The sequence below is a fragment of the Notechis scutatus genome, chromosome 6, assembly GCF_049901735.1.
Source record: "Notechis scutatus isolate UNSWTSFEM ecotype Mainland chromosome 6, rNotScu1.2, whole genome shotgun sequence".
Classification (NCBI taxonomy): domain Eukaryota; kingdom Metazoa; phylum Chordata; class Lepidosauria; order Squamata; family Elapidae; genus Notechis; species Notechis scutatus.
Window position 1 is genome coordinate 44,191,462 of NC_142014.1, and position 14,953 is coordinate 44,206,414.

The window sequence follows — 14,953 nt, forward strand, 5'->3', positions numbered from 1 at the left end:
GTAGGCTCTTCAGCATCCCTACACCTTCAGAAACCCTACAAGCCTCCTTTTGGCCCCTGAAAGATCCCGCAAATGAAGTTTGGGAGATTGTGCTTCACAGAGAAAACTGCTCACACGTCTTCTCCCCTAGACAGCTGGCTCCCCCCAAATAATCTCTGATTTCTTAATCTCTATTGCTCTTGTCTCTTTCAGATTCTAATTTCCAGTTTTTTGTATTTAGCTGGAAATTATTTCAATCAATCTAAGGACATATGAAAACAGTATATTTCTTTTTTGTCTAGCAGAATATTTAAATGAATCTGATTTTTAAGGTTCCATGCAAATTGCTGCCCTCAGTATTCCTCTTACCATGTCTCAAGAATGGGATAAGCAGAGTTGTTGCCTCACACAAGAGGAGATGGTGGCCATTGTTGTTTTTGTGAGGGCAGCAGGAGTATTCTTCAGCAAACCTGGACATAATGGCCAATGCAGCTAAGGAGACAGGAATAAGAAAAGGGAATGATCCCTTGTTTACTGATAACATTAGTGACTTTTACCCTATCAATAGAAACCTAGTTTGTGGTCTTCCACAAGACTGATATTTCCCTGACCACCTTTTTACGCATACACATACAAAGACAACCACAATTAATTGATTTCCTTTCATAATGAACTTTTCTAAGTCTCTTTTACTTTTACTAACAAATAACTCATACTAAACAAAACATAATTTGTTAGTGTTGTGACCTCCAATTTTGATCCTAACCTTCATCTGTTCCAATCTTGGTATAACATAAATGATAAATCAAATTATATATTTCTCTATACCCTCTAATCTTGATATATTCCACATTTTGGAATGATTTATACAAATATTGCTATAATCAGTAAAGCAAGTTTCTGTTTTACATTATCTTGCTGTCTCTGTTATCTATGTAATGTGAGTTACTTGATCGCAAGTCCTTTGCCTCTTTTCTGAACATTTAAAAAATATTTCCATCTATTTTTCCTCTGTTTATTGACAGCTCTGGCTGAAATAAATTTCATTGTTGTTTTGATGGAAGTCTATGTTTAGTGCAGACAAGCATAGGCAGGCAAGCAAGAGTTTATCCTGTATAAACTGTCTTGGACAGATGTAATTAAATTATAACATCACAAAGAAGCCTAGAAATTGTTTAGAAAACTTAAGTAGAACCAAGAATATGTTTGCTTCTTATTCCATGTATGCTTTTGGATACACTGGATAGAGTCAAACAGACATTTCAAGCTAGCTTTTGCAATGTTATTAAAATGTTTACATTCTAGTGGACATATCTGGAATTTTTTAAACTTCTCAAATACTCAAAGGTATTATATAGCTAATGTAAAAAGTGTCCATTCACAAAATGTTTGCCATAGTCTGCATAATCATAAAACACCTTCTTCCCCAAAATAACAACCTTGTAATGTTACATTTCATTTTTTCCTTTTCCCTTCTATCACTTTATACCAGGGGTTGCCAACCTTTTGGATCTCAGGGACCACCAAACTCATAACTTTAAATCCCGTGGACCACTAATATGAATTTTGACTGATGGTGGCTTGCTGACATTGGGGGAAAAGTCGGTCCCATATTCCAGAGCTGCAGTAGTTACAGGATTGGCCCTTTGGTCATCCCAGAGCAGCTGCTCTTCCACCTGGGTGCACCGGCCTGCCATGGACTGGAGGAGCTGCTCTGGGATGACCAAAGGGCCAGTCTTGTGACTACTGCAGCTCTGGAATATGGGACTGGCCTGTAGTGGAGTTGGAAATCTCCGCCGTAGAGGGGTGGCACGTATAATATGCAAATTTGCGGATGGTGCAACATGCAAAAAGCAGTGCAGCCCTGGCTGGCCAGGACAAGGTAATGGTGCTGTTGCGGCAAGAGCGGGGCAGAGGCACAGACCGGCTGAAGTGATGATGGAGATGGCTGGAAGATGTGGGAGCACCATGCTACTTGCATTTGCATGGCATCAGCATTCTGCCTTTGCTCAAGGAGCCTGGCTGAAGTTTCCTGTGCCACTTGCACTTCAGTGCTTTGAAGATTTGTGCTTGGCCGAAGGGTGGGGGCCATCAGGTGGGCGGGCCATGTGGGCAGCGCAGCTTTGTGTTCCCATGCAGCCTGGATTAACTGCTTTGTGGGGGGACATTTCTCTGGGGACCACCAAAATTTTCTCACAGACCACCAGTGGTCCCCGGCCCACTCATTGGTGACCATTGCTTTATACCACATATACTTGTCTAGGGCAAATCGTATCTTCCCCATTTTCTCTCCATAGTTGGACTGTTTTCAACTGTTTTAATGCCTTCTATTTCCTTCTATCATCTATTATTCACATCCCACACCATACTACTTTATTATCTTCAATTCTTCATTCTCCAAATACCATTAGTCCCTGCTGTCCCCTCTAAATTTCACCTTTCTTCCTCTCTGGACAATGACAATGGGATCATTTATTTCTCATTTGGGAGATTTGCCATCTTTATTTCCTAAATAAGCAGCCATGCAAAGACCAGAGTTAGGTAGTAAAATGTCATTGTTTTTCATTCTAAAGTACTACTATAAATAAGCAGACCTGAACATCATATTATACTTTAAAAAGTGACCTTCGTATTTCTCCCAATCTTTTCCCCCCCACCCCCACCCCTCACTTAACCCTAGAGAGTAATTATATGGATAGGAAGAAATTTCCTACTGCTCTCTAGGATAAATAGAGGGTGCAGGGAGCTGCTTTCAGACATAAGATTCTGTTATAGTAACCCTATAATAAAAGTAGGTTTAGTATTCATAACATTGGTTTCCAAATCTGATTTACTTTGATTGTAGATGGATGGTTGCAGATTGGGAGCTATTATGGCATTCTCAAGTGACAGGGATAATCACTGCTAGACCAGATGAAGTGGCTGCTGAACCATATCCTTGGAAGAGTTCATACATAACACTGTCTTCTGCCAGAATTTATGGGGAGAGTTTATGACATTTTGCAGCTGGTCAAAGAAGAGCAGCCATGGAGAGGAAGGCACTCAGCCAGCTGGAGAGAATTCTCTTGTGATGTTTATGAACTTCAAAAATCTTGGAAAAGTTGGGCCATCCTGGGAATGACAAACTTCAGGTTTGTGCAGGATGTTTTTGCCCTCACTGTAGAACAGTTCGTACTAGCAAATATTGTGGCTATGTTGGGATTTAGTAATTGTTTTAGTTGATGACAAATTTGAATTAAATTTTACAAAGTTGTACAAACAACACTTTAACATTGTAGTTAATTGCAAACAGTTATTCCTGTTGTTAAAACTATCAAATATTTAGGAAGCAGAATTAAACAATATTTTGCATTTCTTTTGTTCTAGAAATGTGATGAGTTTTATTAGTGCTATTTTTGTCTAGTAATTGATCACCCTCCCACTTCTCAAATGCTTCTAGTGAAAAACATTTAACATCTGTTGTTAACCCTTTGAAGTTGGATTAAGATGCTGGATTAATATACTGTATTAAGAACAAAGTTCTCAGAGAATCCAAAAATACAGGAAACACAAAATCACTAATATAAAATGTAAACGTACTACTAAGAACTTAGCAGAAGTTCAGGATTCATACTGGATTGTGTTTTAGGCTCTCTAGGATTATCTCTAGTACTGATCCGTGCTATATTTCAGAATTAATAACATGCAATAAATTATTTTGAGAATATTGATAACATATCTCTTCACTGACTCATTGATGTGAAAGAATTGGTAGAATCATGCATGATGGACATGGCAAGTTTTAAGTATTTAGTTGCATATTTGGTATGTTTTCTGATAGAATGGATAAAATATTAGCAGTTGATTTTTCCCATAAATGTTGCTCATCTAATTCTCTTATAAATGAAGAGTTAGAAGTATATAACGAATAATTTCAAAATCTGTGGATGGTAGGTTCAAGAATGACCAAAATTAGGATGAGGCACTAGAGGATAAAGTATGCCACATGCTTCAACTTGATCATTGGCAATGTTCAGAAAAGATCTATTTGTCTCTCTGGTCAGCTTCTGCATAGGGAATGTATTAGTAGGGTGTGAGAGAATTAATCCTTCAAGCAGCAATTGTGGGCTGGCATTGGTCTGAGATCTAGGACAGTGGAAATTGACAACACATTTGCGCTCTGAACATGAATCCAGACTAGACCACAAAAAAAAAAAAGATATTTGGTTCTTGCTACTTTTCGAAGAACACTGCAAACATATCTTTATAGTTTCTTTGAAAGATTTCTAGGGTTCTTTTGTTTTTTAAAAATCTCAACTTTATGCAACAAGAGTAAAATATTAAAATATTAATTTTAACACTTTTAGTACATTTTAATGAATGCAACAATATGTGTACTAAGTTCACATTTTCATTAGAGCAATAAAATGAAATGCATTTAATCAGGGGTGGGATTCAAACTTTTTAACAACTGGTTCTGTTGGCATGGCTTAGTTGGTGGGTGTGGCTTGGTGGTCATGTTATCGACTGCGCGTGGCCAACTCAATATCACTGACATCGAGGCATGCATCTCCTCGCCTGGCTTCTCATGACTGTGGGGATGCTGCAACAGTTGTAAGTGTGAAAAATGGACATAAGTCACTTTTTTCAGTGCCATTGTAACTTTGAATGGTCACTCCACACAAGCAAAGTACCAGCAAAGGAGGGAAAAAAACTCCAGAGAAGTTCCTGAGACAGGAAGTCTAGTCCTGCCAAGAATGTAATAAGGATTAACGGAGAGGCAGTTTCTGTAAGCAACACCAGAATGTTTCCTTCCTGCCTTCCTTACAGGATTAGGCCAGTAATTTCTTCTAACAAGTGGTTCTCCGAACTGCTTAGAATGTTAACAACTGGTTCTAGCCAATAGGTGTGAACTGGTAGAATCCCACCCCTGCATTTAATTTCTAAATAAAGCTTCTTTTAGTTCAAATTCTGCTTCTTAAAAATGTATTGTTAATGACAGTTGTTACATTGAAACAAAGGAACTAAAATCAAGAATTTTGCTAATCAAATTGGGTTCGTGCTGATTTTTTAATTTGGTTGATGAATTTAATAATATTTCAAATAGATAGTTTAGATAATTTAGATAAGTGACACAAGATAATATTTTAGCTGTTCTTTTTAGTTTATGTGATAAATTCAACTGTGAAATCCTCTTCAATTTTTTGGCAGGTAGAGTTGTTCCCATCAGTAAATTGTTGAATTGTTGACTTTTGTGCCTCTCTCTGATCCATTCACTGCTTAGTAGGCAGCAAAATACTTTTGTAGTATTTTAATCATATAGTTGTCTATGGTAGTTTCAATCACTGGACTGATCATTACTTATTTATTTAGCATTAATACTATATGTGCTGTTCAAGAAAACTGATTTACAAAGATTCAATTATTTTGACTGGGAAACTAAATTAGGATAGAAGATTTTGATTTTCTGAGGATCATCAAAAAGTTCATAATAAAAGGTTAAGGTGAAACATTTGACCCTGGAGCCTCCATTTTCTGATTTCTGCGAAAGAGAAAAAGAATTGACTTGGGCTACCTATATATCATAAAGACTTGCTATTGTCTATGTTGATTTAGAATTATCAGACTATACTGCTAATGTCAAGCCCTATGTAATTGGCACAATAAAGAAGCAAGAACCACATAGTTATCTGGAAAGCTTAATGCGTGTCAGTAATGAAAACATAATTTTGGAAACTATAATACTAAATTCCTAGGTACTATAGACTCCCAGTGAGTATGCCAGTGATGGCTAACCTTTTTGACACCAACTGCCCAAAGCACATGTGCATCCCAAAATGCTTTGTGTGTGCAACCCCCATGTCTCTCGTGCATGCATGTACAACCCCATGCATGCATACATGATTTCCGCACGGGCCCCACACCTCACACATGCATGGCACAGACACAAAGACCAGCTGGCTGGCAGAGGCGCATGCATGCATGCACAGCAGAGCCAAGCTGGGGTGACGGCTCGCATGCCCAGAGAAAGGGCTCTGCTTGCTACCTCTGGCACAAGTGCCATAGGTTCACCATCACAGGTCTATGCCTTAATCTGGACCAGGCTACCTCTTCTTGCTCTCACTGAACGCTTCCTTCAACACTTCCTTCTCTTGGGGTCTCACACTGTATTACTTTTGTTGCCACCATAATATTCTAACTTTCTTAGAAGTTGGCAGTTTATAAATTAATGGTAATCACATATGGGTCCTTTATATTCCTGAAGAAACTTACCATGTTTTTATTGAAATGAAGTAGATGACATTTAAATTGGAGCATCTTATTTTTATTGTGTGTGGCATATCATGTTCTGCCCTTGTACTCACCTAATTTTCCTGGTCAGCAGATCTGCGGTGACTGCTGCTTTTAAATGTCAGATCAGCTTGCAATAAGGCTAGCTTATTGCCAATCTGTTCCTCGAAGAGAAGGCTGATCTGGGGTGGCTTTGGGAGATGGGAATGGGAGGCCTTGTGCTGTCCTGGTTCACTTCCTTCCTCTGCGGCTGCTCTCAGTCAGTGTTGATAGGAGGAGAGAGATCCTCGTCCACTGCTTTACGTGATTCCACGGGGCTCAGTACTCTCTCTGCTTTCGTTCAACATTTATATGAAACTGTTGGGTGAGATTATTCATCACCATGGACTGAGATATCACCAATATGCTGATGATACTCAGCTGTATGTCTTGGCCCGTGGTGAATTAAGTGTTGTTGTGTCCTCCCCCTCACAGTGCCTGGAGGCTGTTAGGGGCTGGATGGAGAGCAATGGGTTGAAACTAAACCCTTGCAAGACTGAGTGGCTCTGGGTTTGGGGTTCATAGGCTCATGGAGAATGTCCACCTTTGGTCTTGGATGGGGTGGCACTACCTCAAACAGACTCTGTGTGCAATCTAGGGGTTTTCCTGGACTCATGACTCCTGCTCAAAGAGCAGGTGGTGGTCATGGCCAGGAGGGACTTTGCACAACTGCAGGTTGTGCACCAGTTACTCCCTTTCCTGGACCAATGGTCCTTACTCACAGTCACTCATGCCCTTGTCACTCCCCATCTTGATTATTGCAACATGCTCTACATGGGGCTGTCCTGGAAGAACATCCAGAAACTCCAGCTGGTGCAAAATGCAGTGGCCTGCATGGTTTAGTGCAGAACCCAGTGTGCACATATTTTACCTCTCCTGCAGGAGCTGCATTGGTTGCCAATTTGCTTCTGGGTGCAATTCAAGGTGCTGGTTGTCGTCTTTAAAGCCCTTCATGGCTTGGGACCAGGTTATCTGAGGGAACATCTCTTGCTGGTCACATCTATCCAACCCATTAGAGCGGGGAGGCAGGGAATGCTGCGGTATTATCCCTGAGGGAGATGGTAAAACCTAGAAGGAGGGCCTTCTCTGTGATGGCTCCCTCTCTCTGGAACATCATTCCCTCAGAGATTAGAATGGCCCTCTCTCTAATACTTTACCAGAAGGCACTGAAGACCTGGTTCTGCCAGCGGGCCTGGGGAAGCCAGAGTGGGATGGAGCCCATCAAATGGCTCATGTGATCTGCTGTTGCGGGGTGGGGGGTGAGAGTTGGGGGAGATGATTTTTTATTTATTTTTTTCCAGATTTTGTTCTATTGTACTTTATTAATTTATTTGATTATTTTTGTTAGTTTTTATTGTTTATTTTATTTTATTTTTTATGGTTTAACATTCTGTAAGCCACCTCAAGTTGCCATGGGCGAATAGGTGGCAATATATATTCAATTAAAAATAAATAATTAAATAAATCAACCAATAAATAAGGGGGAAGATTATAGATGCTAAAGTTTTGAGCATGTTATAGCTGTTTTCATTTTCTAATACAGATAAGAGGGTTGGTTGCAATTAAGACAGGCCCTGCATGGAGGCTCAGAATATAAAGAGAACTGGCTTACTGTTGGACAGTCTAAAACTGAAATGATCTTGCCTATTTATGCAGAGACAAGGGGGACACTATAGTTATGAATAATAGAAAATGAAATGATTTATTGCTGTTCCTTATGTCTATTCCACTATGTCAGTGAGTAATAGGCTTCAGGCATATGGTCTCCCTCCTTGGTACAATTTTAAGACGAACTTTTCTGTCCTGCTTCCCAGAATAGTTATCTCAAAATAAATAAACAGGGAACAAAATCTTAAATACAGAAGTTTGAGGTTCTCCACCCGCATCATTCCATACATATAGGATTACATTCATAGGAGCTTGCTTTATAGATGGCACGTGCAGAAGTAAAAAGCTTGGAGAGGAAAACCTTGGAGTAAGAGACCTTGAACAGTATTTGTGTGTGTGTGTGTATATATAAAGTATATATACAACACACACACATATGCATTCTCTCTCTCTCTCTCTCTCTCTCTCTCTCTCTCTCTCTCTCTCTCTCTCTCCAGAATAGTACATACATCCTGTACTATTTCCAAGAAAATATAACTAGCTCAAACATGCCCAGGCAGTTTCTACGGTTGACATTGGGTTTGTGATAGACGTAATTCAATATCTTGACCATCTCACTGCACTGGTTACTGTTATGCCCGTAAATTCTGTTTCCCCTTTGCAAGTGTTTTTCTCTGACATTTGTTCTTCTGCATTGCATATTCATGTGTCAGGCTTCTTTTGCTGCCTCTGATAAATAACCAATATTCCATGAAGTAACTAATACAAAGTTAATAGAGTACACCCAGCACACAATGACAGTCTTTTGGAGGAGGTGCCAAAGCAGCACTTTTGCAGAGCTTCAAGTCTGCTAAATCAGGGAGCAAATGAGGTATTTTTTAATATGTATATATGTATGCATGTATGCATGTATGTATGTATGTACTGGTATATATGTATATATGTCTCTCTCTCTGTGTGTGTGTGTGTGTGTGTGTACACATGTTGTATATAATGTTGAAACATGGTTAGAAAAATAGCAAGCTAAAACTAATCTTCCCTAAAAGTCTACTATCTTGCTACTCTCATGTCACACAGATCTAAAATAAAGCAACTGAAGCTAGGTTTTCCATTATATGATCACAGATAAACAGTAATGGGGTTCAAATAATTTAACAACTGGTTTTCTGCCCTAATGATTTATTTGAACAACTAGTTCACCAAACTGCTCAGAAAGTTAACAACTGGTTCTCCCGAACTGGTGTGAACTGGCTGAATCCCACCACTGCAGATAAATCATTATAGTTCACAGACAAATCATTTTTAAATCAAATTTCAACACAGTTGAAAATGAAGTTATCTTTGAATTTTGAATCATGATTCAAATCAAGCCCTCTTTGATACTTCAATTTAAATCCAGTCATGATTGAGTCACTAAAACTAATAAGGATACCAGTGCATGCAAAATAGATATGTGTGCAGGTAAGATTATCAACCCTGATGCCAACCAAAACCAAGCATTTAATAGTGAGTGCCATACCATGTGCACTAATCAAACAGGTGGCAAGAAAGTAGGGACAGGCAGGCACAACACAGGTTATGTAGACAGTAAACACAGTGTCAGACATAAAGATCTCAAGTGCCTATATACAAATGCACAAAGTCTGGGGAACAAACAGGGTGAACTCGAACTACGAATACATGAAAGTAAATATAATATAGTTGGAATAACAGAAACTTGGTGGGATGAAACCCACGACTGGAATATACTGGTAGAAGGATACAAACTATTCAAAAAAAACAGACCCCATAAAAGAGGAGGTGGGGTTGCAATGTATGTAAAGGACCACTATATTGCTAGAGAAATTCATGAAACCAAAGATGAAAACCACCTAGAATGCATATGGGTAAATATAAAAGAAAAAAAGAATGACATGGCCATAGGCGTATATTTTAGGCCACCCAATCAAGCAGAAAAAATAGATGTCCTTTTTGCCAGCCAACTAACAAACATATGCAGGAAACATACAACAATAGGAACGGGAGACTTCAATTATCCTGATATCAATTGGAAAACTAATTCTGCACCAAGTGAGAAATCAAATAAGTTCCTAACCAACCTAGCTGACGACTTTGTTGTCCAAAAGGTAGAGGGTGAAACTAGAGGGACAGCCATACTGAACTTAATTCTTACAAACAGAGAAGAAGTGATAGAGTGAGTTGAAACTGCAGGAACCTTGGGTGAGAGTGACCACGTCATACTAGAATTCAACATAACACAAACACAAGCAACAGAACATAATGACACCAGACTCTTGGATTTTAAAAGAGCTCATTTCAATAAACTCAGAGAGAACTTGGGAAAGATTCCATGGATGAAAATCCTAAAGGGGAAAACAACTCAAGAATCTTGGGAAACTCTAAAAAGTATGATCATAGAAGCCCAGACCAGCACAATACCACTGAGAAAGAAAAACAAGAAATCCAAGAAGAAACTAGCATGGCTGCACAAAGGTCTCTCTGGCAAATTGAAAGAAAAAAAGGACAAGTACAAAAAATGGAAAGAAGGACATACAACTAAGGCAGAATATCAGCAGATAGCCAGAATCTGCAAAGACGAAGTCAGGATAGCAAAGGCTCAGAACGAACAAAGACTTGCAACAAAAGTCAAAGACAACAAAAAAAGTTTCTTCCAACATATAAATAACAAGAAAAAAATCAAGGAAACAAGTCGGTCCACTAAAGAGAGAATATGGCAAGGAAGAATCAGGCAACAGAGAGAAAGCAAAACTGCTTAACTCATTCTTTGCATCTGTCTTCACACAGAAAGAAACTATAGCTCAACCCATCAAAAACATAACTGAAAAAGACAGACCAGAAATAAAAGTTAAAATAAGCAAAAAAATAGTAAGAGAACACCTGTCTGATCTTGATGAAAACAAATCATCAGGGCCTGATGGATTACATCCCAGAGTTTTAAAGGAGCTGGCAGAGGTCATCTCAGAACCACTGCACCATATCTTTCAAAAATTCTGGAGCACTGGGGAACTACCAGAGGACTGGAAAAGAGCTGATATGGTCCCCATCTTCAAAAAAGGGAAAAAAATAGACCCAGGAAACTATAGACCAGTGGTCGGGGAACAGGGGTAAATTACCCCAAATGGGGTAAAACTGAAAATCCTGGGGGTAATGAGGACGGTCGCGCTGGCGCGACTGTTCTCATTACCCCCAGGCATTTTATTTCCGACATTCTGTTTGTATAGTTTACATACACAAAGGACCTGACGCAGTGCAGAGCTCAGAAAACAACGCGAGCCGAGGTGGCTTCAGCTCCGCTTGCTTCGTTTCCTCAGTCCCAGCTGCTTTCAGTCCACTCGGGAGGAGGAGGAGGAGGTGGTGGTGTGGTGGTGGCTGGCGTTGTTTTCTGGGCTCTAGGCTCGCGGGCTCAGAAAACAACGCGAGCCGAGGTGGCTTCAGCTCCGCTTGGCTTCGTTTCCTCAGTCCCAGCTGCTTTCAGTCCACTCGGGAGAAGGAAGAGGTGGTGGCGGCGGCTCGCGTTGTTTTCTGAGCCTGCGAGCCTAGAGCCCAGAAAACAACGCCAGCCACCACCACACCACCACCTCCTCCTCCTCCTCCCGAGTGGACTGAAAGCAGCTGGGGCTGAGGAAACGAAGCCAAGAGGAGCTGAAGCCACCTCGGCTGGCGTTGTTTTCTGAGCCCGCGAGCCTAGAGCCCAGAAAACAACGCCAGCCACCACCACACCACCACCTCCTCCTCCTCCTCCCGAGTGGACTGAAAGCAGCTGGGGCTGAGGAAACGAAGCCAAGCGGAGCTGAAGCCACCTCGGCTCGCGTTGTTTTCTGAGCCCGCGAGCCCAGAGCCCAGAAAACAACGCCAGCCACCACCACACCACCACCTCCTCCTCCTCCTCCCGAGTGGACTGAAAGCAGCTGGGGCTGAGGAAACGAAGCCAAGCGGAGCTGAAGCCACCTCGGCTCGCGTTGTTTTCTGAGCCCGCGAGCCTAGAGCCAGGGCGCTTTCATTGCACCGGGCATCGTTGCTGCCCCCTGAAGGGAGGGCGATTCTGGGCTGTGCGATTGGGAGACTTCGTGGCTTAACGCGGGGATTTCTGATTCCCCTTACACGCGAGTGGATATGCCGCGGGGCGTTTTCTTCCAAACGCCCCACTGGCAGAGAACACTGACTTTCATAGTGAGATCGTTTTCCAAATTAATTGATTCACTTATGATCTCTCTCTCTCCGGAATAGTCAAGCCCTTTCCAGCAGGCGCAATCCACCACCGCCCCTTTGCACCTTGCAAATGCAAAATCACTATATACCACCCCATGGCTGGTGTGCAATGTGTTCCAGCAAAAATAGTGCACATCTTTATTAAATTTGGTGCATCCTGCTAGTTCGGTACACAGCCTGGCAGCCATTGATACTGATGATATACCCTGCTAATTCGGTACACAGCCTGGCAGTCAGGGTTACAACTTTTCCAATCAATGTCTTTTTCACCCTTCAGATGACATCAATTAGAAAAAGAATATACCAGGAAGAATTCCTTGATTATGGGTTTACCCAAATTGACGACAAAGGAATAATGAAACCACAGTGTGTTGTTTGTTTGAAAGTACTGACTGCAGAATCTTTCAAAAAGAGTCAATTGAAGAAACACTTGGATAATTTGCACCCACATCTGGCTTCAAAACCACGGGAATATTTTGTCAATTTGGAAATGTCTGTCAAAAGACAAAGATTGGACAGCAACTTTAGAGGTACATTCAATCAATGTTCAGCATCCAAGGCTAGCTTTGAAGTGGCCTGGTTGATTGCCCGAAACAAAAAACCTTATACTATTGGTGAGGATTTGGTTAAACCAGCAGCTTTGAAAATGGCAGAGATTATGTGTGGTCAGAATGAAGCCAAGAAACTAAATTCTGTGCCCTTGTCTGCAAGAGTTGTTAAAGAAAGAGTTTCTATTTTAGCAAAAATGTGAGGCAACAAGTTATTTCCTCAATAAAAGAGAGTAAATACTTTGCTATTCAGCTAGATGAGACTACGGATGTTAGCAGTAATTCTCAGCTGATGGTATATGTCCGCTACAAAGGTTTACATTTAATTGAAGAGGAATTGTTGTTTTGTTCTCCTCTCGACTTGCGATCTCGTGGAATTGATATCTTCAATAAAGTTAATAAATACTTTAATGACGTCAATTTAAAGTGGGAAGACTGCCTTGCTGTGTCTGTTGATGGAGCTCCAACTATGTTGGGTCATGTTAATGGTTTTGCGGCTTTTGTGAGAGAGAGAAATCCAAAAGTTGAAGTAAACCACTGTATTATCCATCGCCAGGCACTGCTTGTGAAACATTTGGAACCTACATTAGAGGCCGTCATGCATGATGTTATCAAGATTGTCAATGTTGTCAAAGGACATGCACTAAACACACGATTATTTCGTGAATTATGTAAAGCTGGTGATGCTGAATATACAGACCTACTTTATCATACAGAAGTAAGGTGGCTCTCACATGGAAATGTTCTGAACCGAGTGTGGGCTCTCAAAACTGAACTTGAAAGTTTTATGGTTGAGCAAAAGCATGTTCTTGCAGAGAAGTTTACAAACCCCTTGTGGGTTGCACATCTTGCATATTTAGCAGATATGTTTGAGCATGTTAATGTATTGAACAAAGAATTGCAAGGAAAAAACATAAATATAATTTCAGCCAGAGAAAAGATTTCTGCATTTGGATCAAAGCTTTTATATTGGAGACAAAAAGTTGAACAGAAAAAGATAGCTACCTTTTCAAAGTTAGCTTTGTTCTTGGAAGATTGTGAAAATATTACTTTTGAAGACATCAAGGATACAGTTATAAGGCATCTTACCAAACTCAAAGAGCGGTTCTCTGATTACTTTCCAGATCTTGATTCACATGCTGTCAGTTGGATTGTAGATCCCTTTAATGTGAAATTTGTGTTGTACCAGAAGAGCCTCAAGGGTTGGCAGAGTCACTTCTTGAGCTTCGATGCAATAATGAAGCACAGATTACATTTGAAAACAAAGCAGATCTGTCAAATTTTTGGATGTCAACACCTGCAAAGGCCTTCAAAATTGCACATGAGGAAGCATTCAAAAAGTTGCTGCCTTTTGCAACAACCTACCTTTGCGAACAAGGATTTTCCACTCTTACGAACATAAAAACAAAGAAAAGAAATCGATTGGACCCGGAAGACTGTATCCATATTGCTCTGACATCAAAATGTCCCAATATTGATGATCTCGTATCCAAGATGAAGCAACATCATTTCTCCAAAACCTGAAGTTTTCAAGTAAGTTGAAGCTTTCAAAGTAATTTTAAATACATCCAATAACATTTTGAATTCAAATAGTGTATTATTTCCTTCCTTTCAAATCAAGGGGGTAACGTCGGCGTTTATAAATTTTTTGGGGGGTAAAAGGTAAAAAAGTTCCCTGACCCCTGCTATAGACCAATCAGCCTAACATCAATACCCGGGAAGATACTGGAAAAGATAATAAAAAAACAGATCTGCCAACATCTAGAAACAAGTAAAGTAATAACTAGCAGTCAGCACGGGTTTGTTAAAAACAGATCATGCCAAACCAATCTTATTTCATTCTTCAACACAGTGACTAAATTAGTAGACCAGCAAAATACTGCGGGCATAATATATTTAGATTTCAGCAAAGCATTCGACAAAGTAGACCACAACCTACTTCTTAGTAAGCAAGAAAAAAGTGGAATAGATAGCACCGCCACTAGATGGATTCACAACTGGTACTCAACGAGTAGTCCTTAATGGGCCTAAGTCTACATGGAGGGAAGTAAGCAGCGGGGTGCCACAAGGTTCCGTCTTAGGCCCAGTACTCTTCAATATCTTCATTAACGACTTAGATGAGGGAATAGAAGGGGAACTTACCAAATTTGCAGATGATACGAAGCTGGCAGGAATAGCTAACACCCAAGAAGATAGGCTCAAGATCCAGATGGATCTTGACAGACTAGAACACTGGGCCATATCTAATAAAATGAAATTCAATGTAGAGAAAAGTCCTA

The 14,953-nt window shown here is 40.4% G+C and overlaps 1 protein-coding gene across 1 annotated transcript; it reads left to right on the plus strand.

The window, feature by feature from the left end:
- The first annotated feature begins 9,576 nt into the window (after window positions 1-9,576).
- Window positions 9,577-14,235, plus strand: LOC148130191 (protein FAM200C-like). The gene is made up of 3 exons (XM_087969103.1): window positions 9,577-9,582; window positions 12,928-13,354; window positions 13,864-14,235. Exons 1-3 carry the CDS (start codon window positions 9,577-9,579, stop codon window positions 14,196-14,198), a joined length of 768 nt encoding a protein of 255 aa, XP_087825229.1. The 3' UTR covers window positions 14,199-14,235.
- Window positions 14,236-14,953: the final 718 nt, after the last annotated feature.

Bases quoted from the DNA above. Each gene is read 5' to 3' on its own strand.
- LOC148130191 (XM_087969103.1), top strand. The intron at 13,355-13,863 runs GTGATGCTGAAT...GTGTTGTACCAG, and splicing joins TCGTGAATTATGTAAAGCTG to AAGAGCCTCAAGGGTTGGCA.